This window comes from Myotis nattereri (genome assembly GCF_964212035.1).
Source record: "Myotis nattereri genome assembly, chromosome: 4".
Classification (NCBI taxonomy): Eukaryota; Metazoa; Chordata; class Mammalia; order Chiroptera; family Vespertilionidae; genus Myotis; species Myotis nattereri.
This window is the reverse complement of record NC_138079.1, coordinates 78,793,447-78,820,233: the sequence shown is the minus strand read 5'-3', so window position 1 is coordinate 78,820,233 and position 26,787 is coordinate 78,793,447. Positions and strand designations below refer to the sequence as shown.

Below are 26,787 nucleotides of genomic sequence, written 5' to 3'. Positions count from 1 at the left end.
CAAATTCCTATGCACACAGCGGTGGCAAAAACACCTGCGGGCCAGATAAATGTTTTCGGGGGGCCGCATGTGGCCCGCGGGCCGTAGTTTGAGGACCCCTGCAGTATACAATCCCAATGCTGCAGAACATTTAAGCATGAGCTTTTAAATAATTACAGGGCACCCAATGGGATGGTGAACTTAGGAAAGAGTTCAACAATGCGGGAATCATGTGTGGTTCCCACCATGGGGTTATTAGCTGAGCAGGACATTCCTGGTGTTAATTATAACTGAATGGAGACATTTTTAGCTAAGACTGGATATTTTCATGTACTTGTTTTGATAAACTGCGACTAACTTCAAAAATCCCAGTAGTCCCCTAAATCAACATTAGTGCTCCAAGTTTAGATTGTTAAGGAAACTTATTTCAAGTTAGTGGCACTGATCTGAATTGTAAAGCCAGCTTTGAATTCAAAATGCTTCCCTGGCATTTTTTGGCCTTGAGGAAGTCCTTGCCCTCTCTGGGCTTGCCTTTTCCATCTGTAAAATGGGATGAAAGGACTGATTCCTTTGTGCCCTTATCCAGCTGGGGGATGGCCTCTGGGTCTGCAGGGAGAAACTGCTTGGGGGACTTTCCTCCTGGCACCTGTCATCATTCCTATCTTCACCTCCAGGTCCTTAATTCACTTTTTTTTTTTTAAATTGAGAAAAAAACATAACAAAATTAACAATTTTAAGCAAATAACTCAATGGCATTTAGTATATTCACAATGTTGTGCAACTACCACCTCTGTCTAGTTTCAAAACACTTTCATCAGCCCAAAAGGAAACCTACTATCCATTAAACAGTTTCTCCTCTCACTCCTGGCAACCAACAATCTGTTTCCTGTCTCTATAATTTTACCTATTCTAGGAATTTCATGTGAATAGAATCATACAACATCTGACCTTTTGTGCCTGGCTCTTTCGTTTAGTATAATGTTTCCAAAATTCATCCATGTTGTAGATGTAAATGAGAACAATAGTGGTACTTACCAAATAGGCTAGTTATGCATTACATGAGTTCATATATGTAAAGTGCCTGGCATCTATTAGATGATCAATAAATATTTGTTGAATGAATGAAAGCTGGAGCTCTGTGATGGGAACAATGACTCCAAGCACAGTACTCTGTTCAGGTGGTAGTTGAGATGGAGATTATTCTCAGTATCTACATCCAGAAACCCCTGGACTTGGCATTCATACGTAGAGTGCTGGGCTCTGCCCCCGAACAGCTGGCTTAGGAAATAGGCCTGCTGGACTTTACTATGTGTGTGTCAATCTCTCTCTGCCCCTCCTCCTCTTCCTTCCTTTCCCAAGTTCCTTGAATTCTGTACCCAGTTCTTTGTTAGACCCTAGCAAAGATCTTCAATTAACTAGACACTTTCTCTACCTTCGAGGATTTTGCAGTGTTGTCTTGAGGCCTCTGGTGGAGAAACACTGTGCTGAGTGTGATAAAGGGAGATGGGCTGGGGAGGGTGGAGGTAAGGTGGAGGGGTGGCGCCATAAGCAATCCGGTCCTCTCGGTTCCTCCTGCCAGCCTGAGGACCCCCACACTCAGTGCCTTTGGAGAGTCCGCAAGTACCAGGCCCAGGCCCAGAACCTTAGGAGGAACTGAGTTCTCCATCAAGTTACCCTGTTCAGATTCAGCGCCAGGAAACCAAAGCTACAGATTGCTGTGTGCCAGGCCCTGAGCTCGAACCAGCTGCTCCTGGAGCAGGTCCCCTTCCCATGAAGCAGAGCGCCAGCTGTGAAGGGTCCACAGGGGGCTTCCCCAGCTGGGGGAGCTCCGGCTGCTGGATGCCCACCCTTCACTGGGCAGCCATAGGGCAGGCCCCACACGAGGTCCCACTACTCGTGAGGTTGGTCAGGATGGTGAGGGCTATGTGTGTGGGACATGGTCTTCTCTCCTTGCTTAAAATGCGAAGTATGGCCTTGTCTCATGGGATACTAAGTGCTGGCTTCTAGAACATTCTTACAACTCAGACATCTCCCAAATGGAAGTTCCTTGGTTTTGAGTCTCTGTTCTGACCTTGGGCAAGTCACTTAAACTCCATGAACCTCATCCCCCCCCCCCCCCCCACTATAAAATGGTAATAATAACAACAATAACAACCACTAACCTCACAGAATTGAACTGATCAAGTGAGATTATGGACTTGAAAACACTTTTTAAAGTTTTGACTAGTCACCATCAACTAATGATGTCAAGCATCTTTTCACATGCTTATTTGCCGCCCACATGTCCTCTTTGGTGAGATGTCTGTTCAGTTTTTTTGGGCCCATTTTTTTTTTTTTTTATAAAAAATCATCAGGTAGTTTGTTTTCTTATTAATTTTTGAGAGTTCCTTATATATCCTAGATACAAGGCTATTGTTAGATAAGTACTTTGTAAATATTTTCTCCTAGTCTGTGGCTTGTCTTGAAAATGCTTTTAAATGGTAATATGCTGACTACATATTAAGGGTCTTCCTGAATGACTCAGAATGGAGACCCCAAGAAATTTCACTTCCATCTAGTTGTGCTTATCTCCTGGGCGGCTTCCCTGGCACATTTCGGGCTCCTCTGAGCAAGGTCTAAGGTTGGAGCCATGAGTCTGATAACTTGGCGCAGGGCTGGCGGTGGGAGGGGAGGGAACATAATCTGAATCTGTGTCTCAGGCCTCGGTGTTTCTCAGCTGGTTTCTGCAGGTGTCTGCAGGGTCGTGTCCTCAGCAGCCTGATCCCGGGCCCCCCGTGGGAGCATCTCATTGCTGCCTCTCTGACCATCCAGCTCCACGTTCCGCACAGTTTGGACGTGTAGGTTATTGTTAGGCTGCTGCACAGGTCAGGCTGGACCCATGCCTCTAGGCCATTCAGGCTCTGGAACCCTCTGACCTGAAGAAGTGCATCTGAGACAAGCCTGGCTTCTGGCCTCTACCTCCACCTTGTGCCTGGAGCAGCCCCTCACCAGTCACTCCCACCCCGGGCTCCTGCCTCAGCTCCTTGGGGGAGCTTTTTAGAACCCCAAGGTGGTCCTTCCTTCCTCCCTCTCTCCTCTGTCTCTGAGCTGGCTTTCCATAGAAGGGAGCAGAAGGGGGAAATTGGCAGGAAGCTGCCATTGAGGAGGTAAAACAAACTGTGAGAATAAAAAGTTGGAAACAACCTAAATGTCCATCCATGGCTCATAAAGTGAAATGTAAATAAAGGTAAACAAAGGCTCATGGGTATTTTTAAAACTAGACATTCACATTCCTTGATGCGGAGCAAGGCCTGGAGCACACTGTTGGGTTTTTAAAAAATGGCCCCTTTATGAACAGATGCACCAAGAGCTTACCTGAAAGGATGCTCATCCAGGCGACCATGCCCAGTAGGTCTGGTAGGTGGGATGTTAGGTGATTTTTGTGTTAAATCCCTTCTTTAAAGATATCACTATTGCCTGAAGTTTTTTTCTGTCTCTTTTTATTTTTAATCCTCACCGGAGGATATGCTTTTATTGTGTTTTTGTTTGTTTGTTTTAGAGAGAGAGAGGGGAAGGAGAGGGAGAAAGAGAAAAGGAAACATTGATGTGAGAGAAGCATCGATCAGTTGCCTCCTGACAAGGGATTGAACCCACAACCTGGGTATGTGTCCTGACCGGGAATCGAACCCATGACCCTTTGGTGTATGGGGCGATGCTCCAACCAACTGAGCAACAGCAGCCAGAACCTGACGTTTTCAATGAGAAGAACTATTTTTAGGACCTGAAATCATTTTTTTTTTTTTTTTTAGGAAAAAAGAAAACAAATGTATGTTGAATGTGTCTCAAGAGGTTCCCTTCAGCTTTTCACCCCAGGGTGGTGGTTGGAGGGTCCGTCCTGGCATGTTCTGGAAGCTGCATTCCCAGCTGTTGTTTACCGCCTTGGAGGAAGGAGGGATCAGTGCCCTCCCAGGAGTGTTTTGGGATGAAGTCTTGGCAGGTGAAAGACAGTTCACAGTGTGCTCCTTGAAGACCAAACATGGACCCAGAGCCTGGGCCCAGAAATAGCCCCTTCCTCCAGGGACCCTTGGAATTCTGCAGGGTCACCTCAGGGCTGGAGAGCCTGAGCAGCCACTGGCGGAAGCTTCCTCATAGGCTCTGACATGGAGATGGGGACTGGGACAGGCTCCTCTGAACACATGCTCTGGAATTGGGCCAGAGACAACGTGGGACCTAGACAAGGAGTTCTCCAAACTCAGCCCAGTTTGAAGTCTCAGATTCCAAGCAAACTGGAGATTTCCTACTTAATCATGAATTCTATGGGGTCTCAGAAATATTGTGGTCAAGACTGCTGAAGGATTTCTCCAGCCGCATTTCTGTCTTTTTCATACTGCATTTAGATTTATATCTCAATTTGATATTACTTGGCACTAAAGTATAGTTTTTTACTTTATTTTGAAAATATCTACAAATCTTTCCAACTTTCATCTCCTCCTCCCTAGCATCATTCCTCTTGATCAAGAAATACTTATTCTTATTTTTCCAAAGGAGAAAGTCTCCTTACTTTCTGTGAATCAGTCTCCCAAGGTCAAATAAAGCCCAGCGTTTGAAGAGCTCAGGTGGAGTCAAACCCCAACTCAGCGGGGTAATCTCTCATTCATTTATCCATCCCATCCTTCCATCAGCCATACATTATCCACCCATACATCTGTCCATTCATCTGCCTATCATCCATTCACCTATTCTGTGGGAAACCGTCTATTGTCTTCACTAGCAGAGAGGTGTAGACAGAGAACCCGGAAGGCTGGTGACCTTTGAAGCCCTAGCAAAGGTCAGAGCTGTGCACCACCTCTGTTAATCCAGATAATGGTAGCTGAAGCAACCTCTTCACCTTTAGTCATGTAAATCCTTATTGATAAGAATAGTCTGTGTGTCACTGGAACCTCCCTGCCTAAGGGCTATACTATGGGTGGATCCCGAACCAAATAAAAGGTTGGTGCGGCCTGAGCACCAGTGTAAGTCTTCCCTCTTGAGTTGGACTTACCCACCTGGCCCCCCAATATTTCAAAATTATCTCTTGTCTTTTCTCTTCCATTTGTGTGCGGCTCCTCTTCCAGATCCTGAACCCTGAACCACGCGGGACGTGGAGGGAAACATTTACCACACTATCCCTTCATCATCCATCATTTGTTCTTCCATCTGCTTGTCCATCCAGTCATCCATCATCATTGCTTATCCATCCATTCATTCATTCATTCACCCATTCATCCATAAAGCACATATTTATGATGCTCCCTTTGGGGTCAGGGACCCAGCTGGAGTGAACCTTGACCTTATTCTTGTGTACTCAATGAAGACAGCTTGTCCCCCCATGGAGCCATCGCAGAAAGGGGGAAGCATCATAATGGACACACAGTGTTATCTTTGAATACCCACCTCACTTCCTTATCTGGGATAATAGCATCTATTTCACCAGGTTGGTACGCAAGTGAGTTGTTAACAGTGGACAAACAGGCCCTATGCGATTATTCCAGCCCAGGTGCCCAAGTAATGACAGCTGTGAGTTCCAGGTTCCTTGGCAGCAGGAGCCCTGCCTGGTTCACTCCTGAACCTCGCAGAGGCCAACAGAGAGTAGGTGCCCAGTGGCTTCTCCTGGATGGAGCCTTGTCCACAGCCCAGCTCCTGGGGTCACATGGTATCAGGAGAAAGCCAGACATGGCCGTGGATTCTGGGTACAATGTGTGATTCTGCTGTTCAGAGGCCCAACGAGGAGAACATTCTATAGACCACTCCCACATCCCCAGAACAAAAGCTCGTAAGACAACCAGGTGAAAGAAAACGGGAGTGATGGGAGTGAACTGGCCCATAAAACAGAATGACACTTTTGGGATATAACTCCTGTATTGAGGGATTCAGGTTCTGATTTTACCAGAGAGCCCCCAGACCTGGTAAATTATCAGCCTTCAGTTTCCCTTGCTGTCTTTCCACCTGCCTTTTTCTTTCCTTAATATCTCCTTTCCTCCTCATCTCCTGGTTCTGGGCTAAGAGTCTAAAATTAGCTCCTTAAGGATCCCGGGGACTTTCTGACACATGTGAGCACAACAGATAGATACACACAGACACACAGACCCACACCCCCAAAAACTCGTACACACAGAGGCCAAAGGTTTTTTTGTGTGTTTTTAAAAAATATATTTTATTGATTTTTTACAGAGAGGAAGAGAGAGGGATAGAGAGTTAGAAACATCGATGAGAGAGAAAGATCGATCAGCTGCCTCCTGCACATTCCCCACTGGGGATGTGCCTGCAACCAAGGTACATGCGCCCGACCGGAATCGAACCCAGGACCCTTGAGTCCGCAGACCGACACTCTATACACTGAGCCAAACCGGTTAGGGCAGCCGTGGGCAAACTACGGCCCGTGGGCTGGATCTGGCCTGTTTGAAATGAATAAAACTAAAAAAAAAAAAAAGACCGTACCCTTTTATGTAATGATGTTTACTTTGAATTTATATTAGTTCACACAAACACTCCATCCATGCTTTTGTTCCGGCCCTCCGGTCCAGTTTAAGAACCCATTGTGCCCCTCGAGTCAAAAAGTTTGCCCACCCCTGGCTTAGGGCGAGGCCAAAGGTTTTGACAGCTGTATTTGCCAGGAGCCAGTGGAGTCCCAAAGATTTACCTCAAGCATGAAACCTTCCCTGAATCCCCTGAGGAACTGTGAAATCCACTCTCCAATTCTGGGGTCCTTTTAAAAAACCCTTTTAATAATATAACAAATAGGCATCTATAATAATAAAAGCATAATATGCAAATTGACCAAATGGCTGAACAGTGGAACGACCATCCGGATGACCTTCCAGACAACCTTCCGGACGAAGCTGGCAGGGCTACGAAGGCCTGCTCTTGCACGAATTTCGTGCATCGGGCCTCTAATTTATAAATAACCAGGGATGTACCAAGTTGGGGGGTGGTGAGAGCAGTTGGTCAGTCAGGGATATGGGCAACAAGGGAGTGCATTGATTGTAGGAAATTTAAAAACAATAATGAAACCTGAGCAGAAATTAGTCTGCTTTTTAAACGTCCTACACTGGCCATTATAAATTAGTAGTATAGCAATGACAAATACTGGCCCCTGTCAGGGGGACCACTCCTCCCACCCTATACCTGTGCTTGCCACTGTAAATACAGTAGTAATGATGCTACAAAAACAACGCAAACATGTTCTTGTTTTATAGACAGTAATCAAAGGAAGGGAATCCTGATACAGCTGTACAACATGGATGAATCTTGAGGTCATTATACTAAGTGAAATAAGCCAGTCACAAAAGGTCACATTTTGTATGATTTCACTTATATGAGGTACCTGGAGTAGTCAAATTCATAGAGACAGAAAGTAGTGGTGGACTCCAGGAGCTGGGGGGGTGTGGGAGTGGGGAGTTAGTGTTTAATGGGCACAGAGTTGGTTTTGCAAGATGAAAGAGTTCTGTAGATGGGTGGTGACGATGGTTGCACAATATTAATGCACTTAATGCTACTGAACTGTACACTCAAAAAATGGTTAAAATGGTAAATTGTATGTGAATTTTACCACCACAGAAAAAAAGTCAGGCATGATCCCAGCACAGGGATTGAGTAGAGCATTGAGGCAAAAATGGGGCCACACAGACCCGGCCTTTCCCATCATGTAATGTTGGGCAAGTCATATCGATGCTGGCAGCCTCAGTTTCCCACTCTGTGAAATGGGATTGGTAATTGCTACTACAGTATCAGAGGAGTCAAGGTGGCCTGAACAAACCAGGCAACAACCCCATTCATGTAATTTGATCACAAGAATTTAATGTAAGAGTTTGTTGGAAAGGCATTGTAGGGAAGTGCTGCTGGGCCAGTGGCCCCCAGGGATCAGCTCGAGCAGAGGTTGGGAAGGCGGAGGAGCAGGGCTCAGTGGAGGGTAGGCCTGATAGAGGAAGCAGATGGGAGAGGGGAGGCCGACATCAGGATCCCAGTCTGGGTGGACAGTGTGGCCCTTACGTGTGACCGGGGCTCAGGAGTAGCGGAGAATGCCGTGACTTCCATCTGAGGACTCGGCTCCATCCAAAGTGCTTTTCCATGACCTTTAGGTGGCAGCTGTGGCCGTAGTGGTGAGCTGGTTAGATTTATTCAAAGGACACTGGCTGGATGCTTGGTTTGGGAAGGGTAGAAGTACTGCCCACCGTATATCCTAGGAACATCCTGGGTGATGGGGGAGGGTCACCGCAACACAGCGGGGGCAAGGGGCGGGCCTGGCTGCGGTGCCAGCATGCCCTCTAAGCATTCAACAAATATGACAAGCAAGGACTCCTCCTGGGAATAGAGCCTGAACAAAACCCCTGTCCTCTTGGAGCCTACCTTCTATTTTGCTGGGGGTGGGGCAGCAGGAGTTGGGAAATAAGCAAGTAAATGTACTGCATTTCACATGCTAACAAGTGCTGCTGGGGACAACGATAAAGTGAAGAAACTCAGATGGGAATAGAGGATTGGGGTGAAGTTCAGTGTGAGATGGGGTGACCAGGAACGGAGACTGAAGGGAGTGAGGGAGGCCCAGGGAACAGCAGGAGCAAAGGCCTGATGTGTGTGAGGGACAGTGAAGAGGCCAAGGTGGGAGAGTGGCGGGAGTGAGGTAAGAAAACACAGAACTGGGGGGGGGGGGGGGGGAGCAGAGCAGGAAGGGCCTCATGGGGATTATGGGGATGTTGGGGAGCACTGGAGTGTGTGAGCAGCAAAGTGGTATAACCGGACTTAGTGTTTAAAGGAGTTTCCAGCTGGATGTGGGGCAATCCTGAAGGGGCACGAGCTAAAGCAGGGCTGATGTGACACGCTGAGAGGAATGCCGTTGGGCCTGGGTCCCAGGTGGAGGTGGAGCGGTGTGGACAGAGCAGGGGGTCTGGGGTAATCCCTCGAGAGCCTCGGATCCTGCAGAGGTCAGGTCTCCACACATCATCCTGAAACCCCCTCTTCTGACACCACCACTCACCACCCACCTCGGTTTGAAAACATAGCATCAGTTTATGCGTCTCTTTCGTTGTCACCCACTACCACCTACAATGGGTCACTGAGTCCTGCACAGCTCTGAGCCCACTGGTCTTTGCTGAACCCCACCTCGTCCTTCAGGCACCTGGGTGTGAGGGTGCTGTCCTGAACTCCACGCTTCACCCACTCAGAGCCTGACTTCTTCACACCCCTCACCTGCCATAGCCAGAGCGTCCTGGGGTCACAGCCTCCTCTCTCCACTCAGTAATCGACACCGATAGCCATACTGATACGGAAGGCCACCTCCTGTCTGCTCCTCCTCTGTGCAGCCCTACCCGGGAAGGAATTCCCCTCCTGCCTCCCCAAGGCTAGCCTGAATATCCCACAATGACAAGCCAGAATGATTGCTGATTTTGTTAGGTGTGGTTGCGGTATTTTGGTTTTAATTTTTAAAATCTTTCTATTTGTGGGTGAAATCATATGATGTCTGAGATTTCCTTTAAAACATACCAACAAAAAACAGTAAGGGCAAGATGAAAAAGGTGCGGGGAGAAGAAAGAAGATGGTGTTAGTGATCATTGGACCGAGGTGACCAGTACTAGAGATTCGTTGGTACCGTTCTCTTTACTTTCATGGACTTGGAACTTTTCCATAGTAAAAAAGTAAACAGGCGCATAACCTGCTGAGGCCTCTCGGGCTCCCTGCTGCCCTCGGGACAGGTGCAAATGTGCTCAGAGACTGAGTGAGGAGGCGGGTGCCGCTCACCAGCACTGTTCAGAATTTCTGGCTTATCTATATATATAAAAAGCCTGCGACTGGAATGCTGTAACGACCAGAATGACCGGTTGCTATGATGCCCACTGTGGCCAGCGAACTGACCGATTGTGGGTGGGGCCAGCGGCCAACTTCCTGTGGCCCCTCCCCCTGGATGGCCCCACCCCTGATCACCCCTCTAATCCAATAGGGGGCGGGACCGGCGGGCCAACCTCCTGCAGCCCCTCCCTCCACCCAGCCCCACCCCAGATTGGCCCCCTACCCCGATTAGGGGCAGGGCTGGCCAACCACATCAGCCCCCCTCCCACAACATTCAGGGGCTGGGCTGGCTGGCCCACCACCCACAGCCCCTCCCCATGGCCAGCCCCACCTCTGATTAGCCCCCACCACCCTGATCGGCCTGAGGCTCCTCCCCCCAGCCAGCTCTGCCCCTGATCTACCCCCCCTCCACACCAATCAGGGGTGGGGCCAGCTGGCCCACAACCCACAGCCCCTCCCCGTGGCTGGCCCAGCCCCCAAATGTCCCCCCCACCCCAATCGGAGGCAGGGCCCACCAGCCAAGTGCCCACAGCCCCTCCCCGCCGGTTGGCTCTGCCCTGATTGGTCCCTGATCATGGTGGGCCAGCCAGCCAACCTCCTGCCGCCATCTCCTCCTCCCAACAAGCCCAGCCAGATCTGCCCTGATCAGGGCCAGGCCGGCCGGACTCCACCCATGCACGAATTCATGCACTGGGCCTTTAGTGATGATAATGAAAAGCAAACAGACTTGTAGTCAGTTTTGTCATTGGTTTAAATCTCCCTACAGACAGTGAATCCCCTTACTGCCTGGACCAGAGTGGACAGCTCCCACTGTCCCCCTCCCCTGCCCACCAGCCTATCTTTGCCCTGGCACCTGACTCCGTCTGGCAATCCGAAGGGCCTGTTTCCAGGGGAACCATGCAGTGCCTTTTCCTATGCTCTTCCCTCTGCCTGGAGTATCTTCCTCAGTGTGAATCCCGCTTTTCCTGAGGACTTGCCCTGGTATCACCTCCTCCAGTAAGCCCTCCCTGACCTCCCCACCCTGTGCTATTGCTGTACTGTTCCCACTCTGCTGGGAGGGCCATCTCTGCTCCTGAAGGGAGTGTGGGGACCAGATCGTCTTGTTCACTGTTGCATGTCAGGGCCTGGCACACAGTGGGAACTCAATACATATTTGTTGAATAAATACATGAAATTTTGTTTTTATTTCCATTTCAATACAAAGGAGACTTATTCTCACTACCACCCAACTGTCTTGCCTGCCTTAAGAATAAGCTTTTGTTACCTGTTCAACAGCACTTTTAAGCTTAATACTCCATTTTAGGACGAAGCCTCTCAATTAGCCAGATCCCAGAAGCCTGAAACACCCAGAATGCAAACCCTTTCTGGAGGGAGATCCTTGCCCATCGCCTTTGATAGTTCATCTGAATGTCTCAAGAGGCTGCAGCTGCAGAGCCTGAAGGTACGTGGTGCTTCTGAGGCTCCGGCTTTGGGACATGAGAATCACCTGCAGACCTCTGGGCCGGCTCAGGTGCAGGTGTTCGGAGCTCCCCACGTGACTCCGGTGACATCCAGGGCTAAGGACTATTGGCTGGTCAGACACCAGCCCTAAGGGGAAGGGCCAATGCCCTAAAACCCTTGCACCTTCCAGGGGCATTAAAGGCTGACCCTAGGGCTGGAGGCTACGGCTCCCTGACCGGTGAGTGAGGAACAGGGGTGGCCTGTTCCTGTGCGTGAGTGTGTGTGTGTGGAGGCTCCAGGTGTGGCTGTGTCCTCCCTCAGCTCTCTATCTGGTATTGACACCTTGCCTTGTTTGGGCAGTGACCACAGAGCTGTCTGGGGGCCGGGCGAGGCTGCTGCATTCTCACCTCCCGAAAGCCATGTCTGTTAGGAGGGTGGCTCCCAGGCAGCCTGGGCCTGGTCTCTCCTGTTGAACTCTGCCTCAGTTTACAGAAACTGTGCTCATTGGCCCTCGGCTTGTCTCCAGGATGGGTAAGGAGGGTGTGGTACATGTTGGGTGTCTCTGTTTGCCCTGCAGAAACCAGGGGAGGGCTTGCAGGGTATGTGGAGCTGTGTGTGACCACAGCAGCCCGTGGATCTGGGCTCCCCGTGCCTTTGCTGTGTTCCCTCTCCCTGAACTATGCCTCCGGATATTTTCACCTGTGGGGCTTGTCCACTCGATCCTGCGCCCTCCCACAAAGCCTGGCCCCCTGCCTCCTTCCTGGCTGTGACACCGGCCTCCCCTCTGGGCCAGCATAAGCCCTGGAGAGAGGCCTGGCTGTGTGTCCCCCTGCATCACACATGTTGTGTGGACCTATCTTATCCATGTTGGTAAAACCCTTTGGGGAGCCAAAGAATGCCGAGGGGGGCCCCGTTCCTGGGGAACCCCCCCGCCCCCGACCAGCTTGCTGACCTGTGCACCTTGGAGCAGAGTTCTGCTCCATTTTTCCTGGGGAATAAACCTCACTCACTCCAACTCCATGTGTAGTTAATTTAGCTTAAAACGAACACTACTTCGTTTGAACAAGTGACCGTTAGTGATGTAGGTCTGAACATACTAACATCAAAGGATGTCCACACTATCTGTAGTGAGAAACGTGTCCCCAAACCATGTATCAGGCTCCTCTTCTGTAGTCAGCACCCCGCACAGGAGCAGAGCGGCTGGGGTGTGTGGCGGGTGGTGTGAGGTTACTTGGAGGAGGAGTGGGGTTGTTGGGAGTTAACGATCAACACATTTATGAAGAGCTTAATTTTCTGAAGCTGTGTGTGTTAACGTTGAATCAGGAAAATACTGCTTTAGGAAAGCCAACTCTTGGGTACTGAGCTAGGTCTTAATTTAACGGTTCTTAGTTCATGAAAGATGCTCACAGTCACAGATTGGCTGGATCTGGAAAAACAGAAAGAAAACAACATGGCCTGTGATGCTCCAGCCAGAGTGAGTGACTCAGGGTCATTAGCAAAGTCTGGCCAGGGGCCCTGGCCTGGGCCTCTGCCACCTGACACCAGGGCAGGCTCTCAGAGAGTGGGAACCAGCAGAGCTGGCGTGAGCCTGTGTGTGTGTGTGTGTGTGTAAGTGTGCAATAAAGCCCCTCAGTGGGTGATGTTTGTGTAAAGAGCCAGTTGGGCTTTTTCTGGATCAAACTGAGAGAAACCACTGGAAAGGCTGACGGGTAGCCTGCTCTCCTGGGTGCTACAAATAGCAACGCGAGAGGAAGGAAGCACCCTCTGAGCTGTGACTAGAGAAGCCTGTGGAAGCCAGGAGGTTTGCTTTGCAGCTGGCTTTGCAGACTGTCCCCCAATGAAGTGGTTTGGCCAAGTCTGTGACTTTCAAACTGCTCCTTCAAGACGCCTCGGGGAGCGGGGAGGACCCTGTCCCATCTGAAGTGAGCTTTCTCTGCTTATGCCAGCGGTTCTCAACCTGTGGGTCGCGACCCCTTTGGCGGTCGAACGACCCTTTCACAGGGGTCGCCTAAGACCATCCTGCATATCAGATATTTGCATTACGATTCATAACAGTAGCAACATTACAGTTATGAAGTAGCAACGAAAATAATTTTATGGTTGGGTCACAACATGAGGAACTATTTAAAGGTCCAGAAGGTTGAGAACCACTGGCTTATGCCATCAGGGGCCTTCCACTTGGTATTTGATTTGAAGGAAGGTGGTTGCTCTCTAAACCCCAGGATCCACTTCCCAGGTTCCTTATGGCTATATTTTGGGGGTGTGGCAGAAGGCTGAATGGTTCCCATGGCAACAGTTCTAGAACTAGACTCTGCCTTGTGTCTCCTCAAAAGCAAAAGTATTTTCTCCCCTGGTACCACACCAGCCTCTTATGCACAAGCAGACAGTCTCATGAACGGAGCTGGTTGGGCCACTAACAGTGGGTGGAACAGTAATGAGGTGGCAACATGCAGCGGAGTATTTCACAGGCAGCCTCCACTGTTTCCATTGCCTAAAACATGTGCTTCCCCAGCTTCCCTCACCCCATGTGTTGTGTCACTCATGGTGGTGACTTGGTGTTTTCCTAATCAGATCCTGTTACAGCTTGTTGGTGGCAACGCTTGGTGATCCCAAGCATGGACACAAAGTCCTTGTTCTAGACCGAAGTCCTGGTTCTGATATGTATAACAGCTGTGGGAACTCTGGGTCTCTGTGGGAAATGATGTCTGAAAGAGCTTCCTCACCTGCAAAATGGAGGTAACTCTACCTTACTATTAATGTTGCCTCATTTTACCCTAAATGACTAATTTTTTTTGTCACGTAATCAACGTGTCTTGGTCATTGCTTCCTGAAATAGGCCCATAATAATAGCTTATTCCAGACTTATAAAATACCTTGTCTTATCTCTTAAGATATAGGCTATAGCTTCTCATTTAAATATGAATCTCAGAATCCAATTGATAGTCATATTTTTTTAAAAAGTCTTTATTGTTGAAAGTATTACATATGTCCCCTTTTTTCTCCCATTGCCCTCTTCTAGCTTGCCCCTGCCCCCCACCCCAGGCCTTCACCAGTACTGTCTGTGTCTATGGGTTATGCATATAAGCATACAAGTTCTTCGGTTGATCTCTTCCCTTCCCCCACTACCTCACCCCTCACCCTACCCCCTGCCTTCCCTCTGAGATTCAACAGTCTATTCCATGCTTCTATATCTCTGGATCTATTTTGTTCAACGGTTTATTTTGTTCATTAGATTCCACATACGAATGAGATCATGTAATACTTCTCTTTCTCTGACTGGCTTATTTTGCTTAGCATAATACCCTCTAGGTCCCTCCATGCTGTCTCAAAGGGTAAGAGATTCTTCTTTTTTTACTGCTGTATAGTATTCCATGGTGTAAATGTACCACAGCTTTTTTTATTCACTCATCTACTGATGGGCACTTGGGCTGTTTCCAGATCTTAGCTATTGTAAATGGTGCTGCTATAAAAATAGGGGTGCATGCATTCTTTCTGATTGGTGTTTCAGTTTTCTTAGGATATATTCATGGAAATGGGATCACTGGGTCAAATGGCAGTTACATATTTAATTTTTTGAGGAAACTCCATACTGTTTTCCGTAATGGTTGCACCAGTCTGCATTCCCACCAGCAGTGTACTAGGGTTCCCTTTTGTCCACATCGTTGGCCAACAATTGTTGTTTGTTATTTTATTGATGATAGCCATTCTGATAGGTGTGAGGTGCCATTTCATGGTGATTTTAATTTGCATTTCTCTGATGATTAGTGGGGTTGAGCATATTTTCATATGTCTATTGGCCATGCATATGTCCTCTTCGGAGAAGTGTCTATTGTTTTTTGGTATTGAGTTGTGTGAGTTCTTTATAAATTTATGCCTTATCAGATGTATCACTGGTGAATATGTTTTACCATTCAGTGAGTTGTCTTTTCATTTTGTTGATGTTTTCTTTTGCTATGCAAAAACTTTTAGTTTGATGTAGTTATATTTGTTTATTTTTTTCTTTTATTTTCCTTGCCCGAGAAGATATATCAGAAAAAACATTACTAAGAGAAATATCTGAGATTATGCTGCCTATTTTTTCTTATAGAATTTTGTAGTTTCAAGTCTTATATGTATGTCTTTAACTCATTTTTTTTCTTTGAAAAAAGATGTTTATTAAACAATTTTAATTGTCATAAAATGACTAAAATGGGTTTTAAAAATTAAGGCTCTTCTCTTTCTGTGGATTGCCAGAACAATGTAAAAATAATATCAATCAACCCTGCTGAATGCTTTGTTCCTAAAGTTAAATTTCATAGATTCCTAAACATTTTATGATTAAGATAAAAAACTGGACTATAAATGACAGTCAGTGGCCGTCCGTGCTGAACACGCTCTGATCAGGTGTGCAATTTTCTAATTGAGTAGTTAAGCAAAAATATTCCAGTTAAAGCAGAAATTTTAATTTTAGCTTTTTAATTCATTGTTTCCCCACACTGTCATGATTTTCCTAAAATCGAAATAGTCTAAGACAGGAGCGCTCACCTCGGGACTCTATATACTCCCAGGAGGGTGACGGACTTGGCTGGCAATTAGTTTGATTATATTTTTAAACGTTCTAAGGTGAATTATCAAATGATTCAGAATTACATGGCATGCAGTATCCAAAAGTATGGCTCTGATGCATTTAGCGATGGCCCCAGCGGCAACGTTGCTCTTGCTGCCGGCTTGGAGACAGTGGGATGTGGGAGGCTACTGGACCACGGTGGCGGGGGGGGGGGGGGGGGGGGGGGGGGGGGGGGCGCAGAGCTGCCAGGCGTCGAGACGCTGTTCCCAGTGCTCCCGGCTGGAGGGCTTGTGGCATTCATGACATTTGTGTGTGTCCGTGCCCTGGAGAGGGGCTGGTGAGGGAAAAGGATATCTTCCGTGAGGTCCCACAAGCAGAGCTGCGTGTCCGGGCCCACAGAGCCAAACCGATACGTGACACTGACGGGGCGGCTCTCCGTGGAATTCCGCTTGGACAGCCTGGACTGGGTACTGTTTGCTCGGTCTCTGCCAAAGTGGAGCAGGTCCTGGAAGTCCTCGTCACTGCCACTGAACTCCATAGGGTCGCTTTCTTCTACGCTCGTGGTGTAGGGGTCTAACGCCACCACGCTGACCCAGGACTTGTGCCCGTGGCCTCGAGCTATCACTCGGCCGTCTACAAAAGACCAGACTGTCACCAGATCATCCTCGCCCCCCGTACTTGCCTTCCGGGCTCCAACACACGCACAGCAAGCCTCCAAAGTAGCTTTTCATGGTGCCGTGCAGCTCCACAGAGTCAAAGTTGAACACCTGCAGAAACCCGTCCTGGCTCACGCACGCCAAGAACTTGCCATCTGGGGCGAAAGCAAACTCGTTGAGGGCCCCCTCGCCCACCGTCCACTTGAGGAGAGGGTTCCTCGTGGATTTGCTCTTGCAAGTGTGCACGGCGAAGCTCTCGCCCTGCTTCAGGAGCTGGTAGTGGGGGGCTGTGGTGCCACAAGAGTGCTCCACATTGTACAGGTACATGTTCCCACTCGAATGGGCTACTAGGAAAAGGCTTTCCGAACCGGGAACCCATTTGACACAGGTTACTCGTGACTTGTCTATTAGTCTCTGGACAGTTACTAGAGCCTCCTCACTGGTCTTGCTACCTTCATTCTCTCTTTCTTCATTCCAATCCACCTTCCACAAGTGCTGACAAGAGCTTTCCTCATTAAATAGTTTGCTAGTTTCTTTTTTGATTGGGTCTATAAGCTGGACTTGGCCTGCAGAAAAGCCCACTAGGAGAGAGACACTTTCTGCTGTGGCTGTTAAGTGGTTGAAGTCATGACAAGTAGGCTGTGTTCCTTTGTATATCCTTTTATCTATTGGTTTACTCAAGTCAGCAGCCAACATCCGAATTATAGGGGTGCCAGAAGAAGAGCTCTTTAACTCATTTTGAGTTTATTCTTGTACATAGTGTAAGAAGGTGGTCTAGTTTCATTTTTTTTTTTGCATTTATGTGTCCAGTTTTCCTAACACCATTTATTAATTAGACTGTCTTTATATGTTCTTACCTCTTTTTTTTTTTTTAAATAACTTTTATTGACTTTTTACAGAGAGGAAGGGAGAGGGATAGAGAGTCAGAAACATTGATGGGACAGAGACATCGATCAGCTGCCTCCTGCATTCCCCCCCCCACTCCCCCACTGGGGATGTGCCCGCATCGAACCTGGGACCTTTCAGTCCATAGGCCGATGCTCTATCCACTGAGTTAAACCAGTTAGGGCTGTTCTTACCTCTTTTTGAAAATATTAATTCACTATATAGCTGTGGGGTCTGTTGCATTGATCTATAATGTCTGTTCTTATGCCATTACCATGCTGTTTTGATTACTATGGCCTTGTAGTATAGTGTGATATCAGGAAGTGTGATTCCTCCATCTTTGTTTTTCCTCAAGATTTCTGTGGCTATTCAGGGTCTTTTGTGGGGAAACCAGAAGTATCTTAATACATATTAGCTTCCTTATAATTAATATTTAAAAAGTCTTCAACCTAACACTCATCCTATATAATAAAACCCTAATATGCAAATCGACCAAACAGTGGAACTGTGATGCTCATTGACCACCAGGGGGCAGACACTCAATTCAGAAGCTGCCCCCTGGTGGTCAGTGCGCTCCCACGGGGAATGCTGCTCAACCAGAAGCCGGGTTCACGGCTGGTGAGTGCAGCGGTGGTGGCGGGAGCCTCTCCTGCCTCTGCTGCGGGGGGCGATAAGGAGCAAAGGTTCCCGGACTGCGAGAGCCCCAGACTGTGAGAGGGGTGTCTGACTGCCAGCTTAGGCCCGATCGCCGGGGGTGGGGGGGAGCGGGCTTAAGCCAGTAGGCAGACATCCCCCGAGGGGTTCTGGACTACGAGAGGGCGCAGGCTGGGCCGAGGGAACCCCCCCGCCCCCCAGTGCATGGATGTCATGCACTGGACCTTTAGTTTATCTATAAAAGTTAGATCATTTCCCCAGGATGCTCAATGCTATCAAGTCTGTGGGTTTTGCTTGATATAAAGAGAAAAGGGTTGTTTTCAATTTTATTCTCCCTTAGTCTGGTGTCCAACTAAAACTCTTGGAACTGGATCAAGACTTGAATGACATATGGACTGATTCCCTAACTTAAAATAGTCAGGGATGTCTGGGGCATGGGAGTCACCTTCAAGTCCCCAGTCTCGCTTGGATCCCCACATTGGAAGGCTCAGGCCTGCTCCTCGGAAACTAATCAGCACCAATGAAACTGTGCTCAGACTCAGGGCAATGGATGCTGAGAATCTGGCCTGCCAGGGTGTACATGATCTTCCTTTCCTTTGGGAGGAAGATTGACTGTTTTTCTGGGTGTGTATAGTAGGAGTCAGAGGAGGAGGTAAAACCAGCTGATACTATTTACTAGCTGTGTGATCTTAACTTTTCTGGCTTGTTGCATCTGTAAAAGTGAAATCAGATGCTTTAAACATGTTCTAAAAGCTGAATGTGGTGACAGCCTGACCGCCCAGCTCTAAGTGCTCCAGTTCTTTCTTTTAAACACTAGATGAGGTGGCAACATGGACAGCAGTCAGCCTAGAGCTGAAGAAGGCCAAGAAATATGAGCAGGCCTGAAAGAGAGCAGGCCTTGGACCCAGCTTCTGAAGAAACATAGCAATTAGAACAGCTATGTATAAAATACATCCTTAGTAAGTTTCTCTGGCTTGAAAATGTTTAATAGATTCAGAACTTGCAAGCTCTAATTGATGGTCTTTAAGGAAAAGAGATCTTGGCTTGAATTAAACTGATGTTGTCAGAAAGCTATGGGTTGTTACCTTTGTTTCTGTGAGTCTGGGATCTATGTTCTAAAGGAGAGAAATGCTGCTTCTAAGTGAAAATTCACTTGCCACCACTCAGCTCTAAACAGGAAATGAGGGGTCATGGAGGTTATATCTCAGTGGAGGCATCTAGTCACTCACCATGTAAAGTCTTGTCTAGGATTTGAATGCTACCCTTCATCTTCCCTTCTCCGTCCACCCAACCTCACTAAATGCAGATCTTGGGTTGACTTCAGGCCAATACTGTTTTTGTGAATCCTGTCCAGAATGCCCTGACTAGGAGGTTTCCTTTCTTAGAACTCCAATAGCTTTCCTACATGACTTTAATGATCCACCACTGTGTCCTGCCTTAACTATCCATGTGCATCAGTGCACCCTGTAAGACTTAGGGCTCTTAGAAACCAGAGGTTGGTTGAATCTGGGCAAGTAGATTTGATAATGTGTTACTGGCTATTGTATAGAGGTGCTGTAATCATTCCTTGAATTGCCATAGGATTCTGAAGCATGTCTCTCCTTAGCTTCATTTGTCTAGAATAGTCCCTAAGATTCATCCCATCAAAGAAAGATAAAACTGTGAAACTAAGGGGTTCTTTTTTTATCCTACACTAGAGGCCTGGTGCACAAATTCATGCACCAGTGGGTTCCCTCGGCCTGGCCTGCAACCTCTCGCAATCTGGGACCCGTTGGGGAATGTTGGACTGCTGGTTTCAGCCCAATCCCTGCAGGCCATGCTGAGGGACCCCACTGGTGCATGAATCTGTGCACCAGGCCTCTAGTATGCATATAAGATCTTTGGTTAATCTCTTCCCACCCTCCTCTTCCCCCTGCCCTTCCCCTCTCAGATTCATCAGTCTATTCTGTTTCCATGCCTGTGCATTGAGCATCTGCCCCCTGGTGGTCAGTGCACGTCATAGCTACCAGTTGAGCAATTGAACAGTTGAATGGTTGCTTAGGCTTTTATGTACATATAGACTAGAGGCCCGATGCACGAAGATTCGTGCAAGAATGGGCCTTCCCCTGGCTGCCGGCACCGCCTTTGCTCCAACTGGAGCTGCCTTTCTGCCTTCCCACGGTGCCCAGAGGCCCAGAGCAGCTGGGGCGGTGCAGAACGCCTGCGTTGTCACCATCTTTGTTGGGTTAATTTGCATACTCACTCCTGATTGGCTGGTGGGCGTCGCAAAGGTACAGTCAATTTGCATCTTTCTCTTTTATTAGTGTAGATAAGCATGGCTTTAAAAAAAGTATAATTCACATGTCACAGAATTCACTTTTTTAAAGTATATAATCAGTGGTTTTTATTCTTTTATTATTTTTTAAAAATATATTTTATTGCTTTTTTACAGAGAGGAAGGGAGAGGAATAGAGAGTTAGAAACATCGATGAGAGAGAAACATTGATCAGCTGCCTCCTGCACACTCCATACTGGGGATGTGCCCGCAACCAAGGTACATGCCCCTGACCGGAATCAAACCTGGGACCCTTGAGTCCGCAAGCTGACGCTCTATCCACTGAGCCAAACCGGTCAGGGCTATAATCAGTGGTTTTCAGTATATTCATAAGGTTGTGCCACCATTACCACTACCTAATTTCAGAACATATTCATCACCTCAAATAGAAATCCTAAACCTGTTAAGCTGTCACTCTTTAGTCCTGCTACTTCCTCTCTTCTGGTGATCAGAAATCTACTTTGTCTGTATAGATTTACCTATTCTGAATATTTCGTATAAATGGAATCATTAAATATGTGGCCTTTTGTGTCTGGCTTCTTTTACTCACAGCGTAATGTTGTCAAGGTTCATTCATGTATCATTTTTTAAAAAAAATATATTTTATTGATTTTTTACAGAGAGGAAGGGAGAGAGAGAGAGAGAGAGTCAGAAACATCGATGAGAGAGAAACATCGATTTGCTGCCTCCTGCACATCTCCCACTGGGGATGTGCCCGCAACCCAGGTACATGCCCCTGACCGGAATCGAACCTGGGACCTTTCAGTCCGCAGGCCGACGCTCCATTTACTGAGCCAAACCGGTTTTGGCCATTCATGTATCATTACTTCATTCGTTTTGTGGCTGAATGATATTTCATTGTATGGATGTACCACTTTTTGTTTATTCATTCATTAGTTGGTGGACATTTGAGTTGTTTCCACTTTTTGGGTATCTATATATATGAAAAAGGCTAATATGCTAAGTGTCCCTCTGATCATCCAACCAGTTGTTATGATGCGCACTGACCACTAGGGGGCAGATGCTCAACACAGGAACTGCCATGACATGCACTGGCCATTTACAGAGAAATGGCACTGTGGACCTGGCGCTGACAAAGCGACACTTGGCTTCCCCCAAGTGGGACACAGGCCCCACCACCACCCCAGAGTGACAGCCCACCAAATCGTAGCCAATGCTGTTGAGACCCCATGGTGCAAAATGTGGTCCACAGCCCAGCCCAGCCCAGAAATGGTGGCCGTGGGCGCCGGGTAATGACGTCACGTAGAAACGCCTGGTTTCCTCTCCCTAGCGCAGTGATGGCAAACCTTTTGAGCTCGGCATGTCAGCATTTTGAAAAACCCTAACTTAACTCTGGTGCCATGTCACATATAGAAATTTTTTGATATTTTCAACCATAGTAAAACAAAGATTTATATTTTTGATATTTATTTTATATATTTAAATGCCATTTAACAAAGAAAAATCAACCAAAAAATGAGTTCGCGTGTCACCTCTGACACGCGTGTCATAGGCTCTCCATCACTGCCCTAGCGACTAGTCTCCTTGCAGTTTCTTCAGCTCAGGAACACAACTTGCTTTATAGCCAGGTGGAAACATTTTACACTTTAACCAAATGTCTGTGAAGCGTTTTCCTGTGCCTCATCTCATTTGATCCTCACAGAAGTCCTGGAGTAGGTAGATAGGAGACGTAATGGAATCTTATTTTCTTTTTATTAGCTGGAAAACAGAGATTTAGAAAGTTTAGAAACTTGATCTGACCTTGAAAATGACTTCAAGTTTTCTCACTGTGCAGAATATAGTCAAACACTGCTGCAGTTAAATATCTTATCTTTTGTTCTCCCTGCGTGATCTACAATAATAATCTGCTTTGTGTTGATATTTACTGCTGTGTTGCTGACAATTACCTGAAAGAGAAGTTGGGGTGCTTCACTGGGCTGGAAAAAGTTTAGCTAAATCAGAAAGCAGGTCTAATTAAGCAAGGTTATTCTATATATATAAAAGGCTAAGTTGACTTGCGCATGCACGATACACATAAAGTTCTCGCTGGCACCAATCGCATGCATGTTTCGATCTGTCATTGTCGATCGTGAATTTGGTTGACACTTCTATTATAGAGAAAGGATGAATAGCGATATTAAAATATTTCTTCTAATTAATTTCCTTTCAATGTGCACAAATCTGTGCACTGGGCCACTAGTTCTGAATAATGCTACTGTAAACATTCGTATACAAGTTTTTATATGGACATGTTTTAAATTCTCTTGTGTATATATCTAGGAGTGGGATTGCTGAGTCATATGGTAACTCCATGTTTAACTCTGAGGAACTGCCTGTGGTAAGCTGAATAATGGCCCCCCAAATGTCTCTGTCTCCTAGAACCTGTGCATTTTACCTTATATGACAAAAGGGTCTTTGTAGATGGTAACTAATTAAAGGAACTTGAAATGGGGATGTTATCCAGGGTCATTTAGATGGGCCCAATGTAATCACATCAATCTTTATAATAGGAAGGATAAAGGACAAGTCAGAGCAGATGATATGACAGAAGCAGAAAGTAGTGTGCTGTGCTTTGAAAACTGAGGGAAAGGTCACAAGCCAAGGGACACAGGTGGCTCCACTAGAAGCTGAAAAAAGCAAGGATTCTCAACTCAGAGCCCCCAGGAGGAACCAGCCCTAACAACACCTTGGCTTTAGTCCCGTGAAACTGATTATGAACTTCTGACCTCCAGAACTATAAGGGAATAGGCATATGTTGTTCTGAGCCACTAAATTTGTGGTAATTTTTACAGTAGCAATTGGAAACAAATATGCTGCCAGACTGTTTTATTAAACAGCTGACATTCTTACATGACTTGCTATTGTCCATAATTTTTGGATTATAGCCATCCAGTGGGTGCAGAGGCCAATGTTATTGTATTTTGATATACTTTCCTAATGACTAATTATGATGAACATTTTTGTCTGTGCTTATTGGCTATTTGTATATCTTTATTGGAGAAATATCTATTTAAACCCATTGCCCATTTATTTTTATTTATTTATTTTTAATATATTTTATTGATTTTTTACAGAGAGGAAGGGAGAGAGATAGAGAGTTAGAAACATCGATGAGAGAGAAACATCGATCAGCTGCCTCATGCACATCTCCCACTGGGGATATGCCCGCAACCCAGGTACATGCCCTTGACCGGAATCGAACCCGGGACCTCTCAGTCCGCAGGCCGACGCTCTATCCACTGAGCCAAACCGGTTTCGGCCCATTGCCCATTTAAAAAAATCTAGTAATTTGTCATTTTATTGTCAAGTTGTAAGAGTTCTTTGTATATTCTGGGTACTAGATTGTTATCGGATATGATTTGGCAAATATTTTCTCCCATTCTATGAGTTGTCTTTTCATTTCTTGATAGCAACCTAAAAGAACAGAATTTTAAATTTTGAAACAGTCCAATTTATTTCCTTTTTTTCCTTTGGTTGCTTGTGCATTAAGTATTAGATCTAATAATCCATTGCCTAATCTAAGATCATAAAGACTTACCCTGTGTTTTCTTCTAAGAGTTTTATAGTCTTGCCCTGGCTGGTTGCTCAGTGGTTAGAGCATTGGTCTGTGGACTGAATGGTCCCGGATTTGATTCTGGTCAAGGGCACATACTTAAGTTGTAGGCTTTATTCGTCGGCCCCAGTTGGGGTGCATGAGGGTGACAACCAATTGATGTGTCTCTCTCTCATGATCTTTTTCTTTGTCTTTCCCCTTCTTCTCCCTTCCACTCTGAAAAATCAACGGGAAAAAAAAATATTCTCGGGTGAGGATTAGCAACAAAAACAAACAAACAAAAAGAATTTTATAGTTTTAGCTCTTCACGCTATTGATCTATTTTGAGTTAATTTTTGTAAATGGTGAGTAGAGGTCCAGTTTTATAGTTTTGTATGTGGATGTCCAGGTATACCAGCATCATTTGTTGAAAAGACTATTTTCTCTCCATTCACCCTTGACAAACATCAGTTGACCATAATTGTAAGGTTTATTTGTGGACTCTGAATTCACTTCCTTTAATCTGTGTTTATCCTTATACCAGCACAACATAGCTTTGTAGTAGGTTTTGAAATTGGGAAGTGTGAGTCTTCCAAATTTATTCTTCTTTCTTAAGATTATTTTGGCTAGTTGGGATCTCTTGCATTTCCATATGAATTTTAGAATAGGTTTGTCAATTCAATAAAGGAAGCTTATATTTTAATGGAGATGGTATTGAATCTGTAGATTGATTTATCGATTATTGCCATTTTAAACAATGTTAAATCTCTCAATTCATGAATGTGAGATGTTTTTCATTTTATTAGGTCCTCTCTAAATTAAAAAAATATTTTTTTTTATTGATTTCAGAGAGGATGGGAAAGGGAGAGAGAGAGAGAGAAACATCAATGATGAGAGAGAATCATTGATCAGCTGCCTCCTGCACACCCCCTACTGGGGATCGAGCCTGCAACCTGGGCATGTGCCCTTGACCGGAATCGAACCCTAGACCCTTCCGTCCGCAGGCTGACGCTCTATCAATTGAGCCAAACCCGCTAGGACAGGTCCTTTCTAAATTTATTTATTGTTTTCAGCATATGTATTACACTTTTGCTAAATGTATTCCTAAATATTTTATTTTTTGGATGGTATTATAAATGAAAATGTTTCCTCAAATTCAATTTTGGATGGTTTATTGCTAATTGTATTTCTATACAATTGATTTTTGTATATTAATCCTGCAAACGAGCTGAACCTTATTAGCTCTCATTTGTGTGTGTGTAGATTTCCTTAGGATTTTCTACATCTAAGATCATGCCATCTGCAAATAGAGATGGTTTTACTTCTTTCTTTCCAATCTGAATGCTTTTTGTTTTTTTCTTGCCTAATTAACCTAAGACCTTTTAGTACTATGCTGAACAAAAGTGACAAGAATGGACATTCTTGTCTTGTTCCTATTCTTAGGGGAAAGATTTCAGTCTTTTACCATTAAATATGATGCTAGGTATGTGTTGTATTTTTTTGTAGATGCCTTTATCAGGTTAAGAAAGTTCCCTTTTATTATAAGTTTATTGAATGTTTCTTTTTACCATGGAAATGTGCTGGATTTTGTCAAATGCTTTCCCAATATTTGTTGAGATGATGTGTGCTTTCCCTCTATATTTATTCTATTAATATTGTATACTAATGTTGACTTTCATATGTCGAACCACCCTTGTATTCCTGGGTTAAATGCCAGTTGGTCATGATGTATAATCCTGTTCATATGTTGATGCATTTTGTTTCCTAGAATTTGTTAAGGACTTTTGCATATATATTCATGAGGGATATTGTCCCCCCTTTTTTTGTATTGTCTTTGTCTAGTTTGGTATCAAGGTACTACTGGACTCATAGAATGAGCTAGAAAGTTTCCTCCTACTCCTGAAATGAATATAATATTGAATGTCAATTGTAATCAGAAAAAAAATTTCTCTCCTCTTTTATTTTTGGAAGAATTTGTAAAGAATTACTGCCCGGCCCTAGCCGGTTTGGCTTAGTGGATAAAGTGTCAGCCCACAGACTGAAGGGTCCCAGGTTCAATTCTGATCAATGGCACATACCTCAGTTGCAGGTTTGATTCCCAGATCTGGTTGGGATGCATGTGGAAGGCAAGCAAATGGATGTGTCCCTCTCACATTGATGTTTCTCTCTGTCTCTGCCCCTTCCTTTCACTCTCTCTAAAAAAAAAAAATTTAAATATGTTTTAAAAAGAAATAAACAAACAAACAAAAAAAGAAATAAACTATAAGTATATATATTTAAAAAACAAAAGGAATTGCTGCCCGGCTGGTGTGGCTTAGTGGTTGAGTGTTGACCCATGAACCAGGAGTTGATTCCCGGTCAGGGCACATGCCGGGTTGCGACTCAATCCCCAGTAGAGGGCGTGCAGGAGCCAGCTGATCAGTGATTCTCATCATTGATGTTTTTATCTCTCTTCCTTTCTCTGATATCAGTGAAACCATATTGAAAAAAAGAGAACTACTACTAATTTTTCTTTAAATGTCTGGGAAAAGTCACCAGTAAAACCATTCGGGCCTAGGCTCTCTTTTAAAAGTTCAATCTCTTTACTTGTTATAGGCTTATTAATATTTTTTTATTTATTTTTGAGTCATTTTTGGTAGTTTCTAGGAATTTGTTCTTTCTTAAATTTTTTAATTTGTTGGCATACTTCATCTAGTCTCTAATCTTTTTTGTTTCTGTAAGCTTAGTAGTAATGTCCCCACTTTCATTCCTAGTTTTAATACCTTTAGTCTTCTCCTTTTCTCTGTTAGCCTAGCTAAATATTCATCATTTTTGTTGATTGTTTGAACTAACTTTTGGTTTCATTGATTTCCCCCCTCTAATTTTCCATTCTCTGTTTCATTTATATCTATTCTAGTATTTAATATTTCCTTTCTTCTCCTTGTTTTGGGTCTAGTTTGCTCTTATTTTTCTAGTTTTTTAAGGTATAAAGTTAGATTATGAA

At 45.6% G+C, this 26,787-nt stretch overlaps 1 protein-coding gene and 1 long non-coding RNA gene across 4 annotated transcripts in view; one reads left to right on the top strand and one right to left on the bottom strand.

Moving 5' to 3' along the window:
• LOC308517503 overlaps positions 1–26,787 on the top strand; it is a 102,582-nt gene that overhangs the window by 42,758 nt on the left and 33,037 nt on the right. For 2 of the 3 annotated variants that reach the window (XR_013995832.1, XR_013995834.1), the window contains one exon: positions 11,081–11,218. This is a non-coding gene — a long non-coding RNA (uncharacterized lncRNA). Of the gene's footprint in view, positions 1–11,080; positions 11,219–13,788; positions 13,954–26,787 lie in introns of those variants that run through there. The other variant, XR_013995833.1, reaches the window with a different exon arrangement.
• LOC308518076 (WD repeat-containing protein 20-like) lies at positions 15,751–17,424 on the bottom strand (the record flags this gene model as incomplete). Its single annotated transcript, XM_081089659.1, is given in 3 exon segments — positions 15,751–15,924; positions 15,930–16,436; positions 16,441–17,424. Coding segments are annotated over 3 exon segments (1,356 nt in total). The 5' UTR covers positions 17,116–17,424.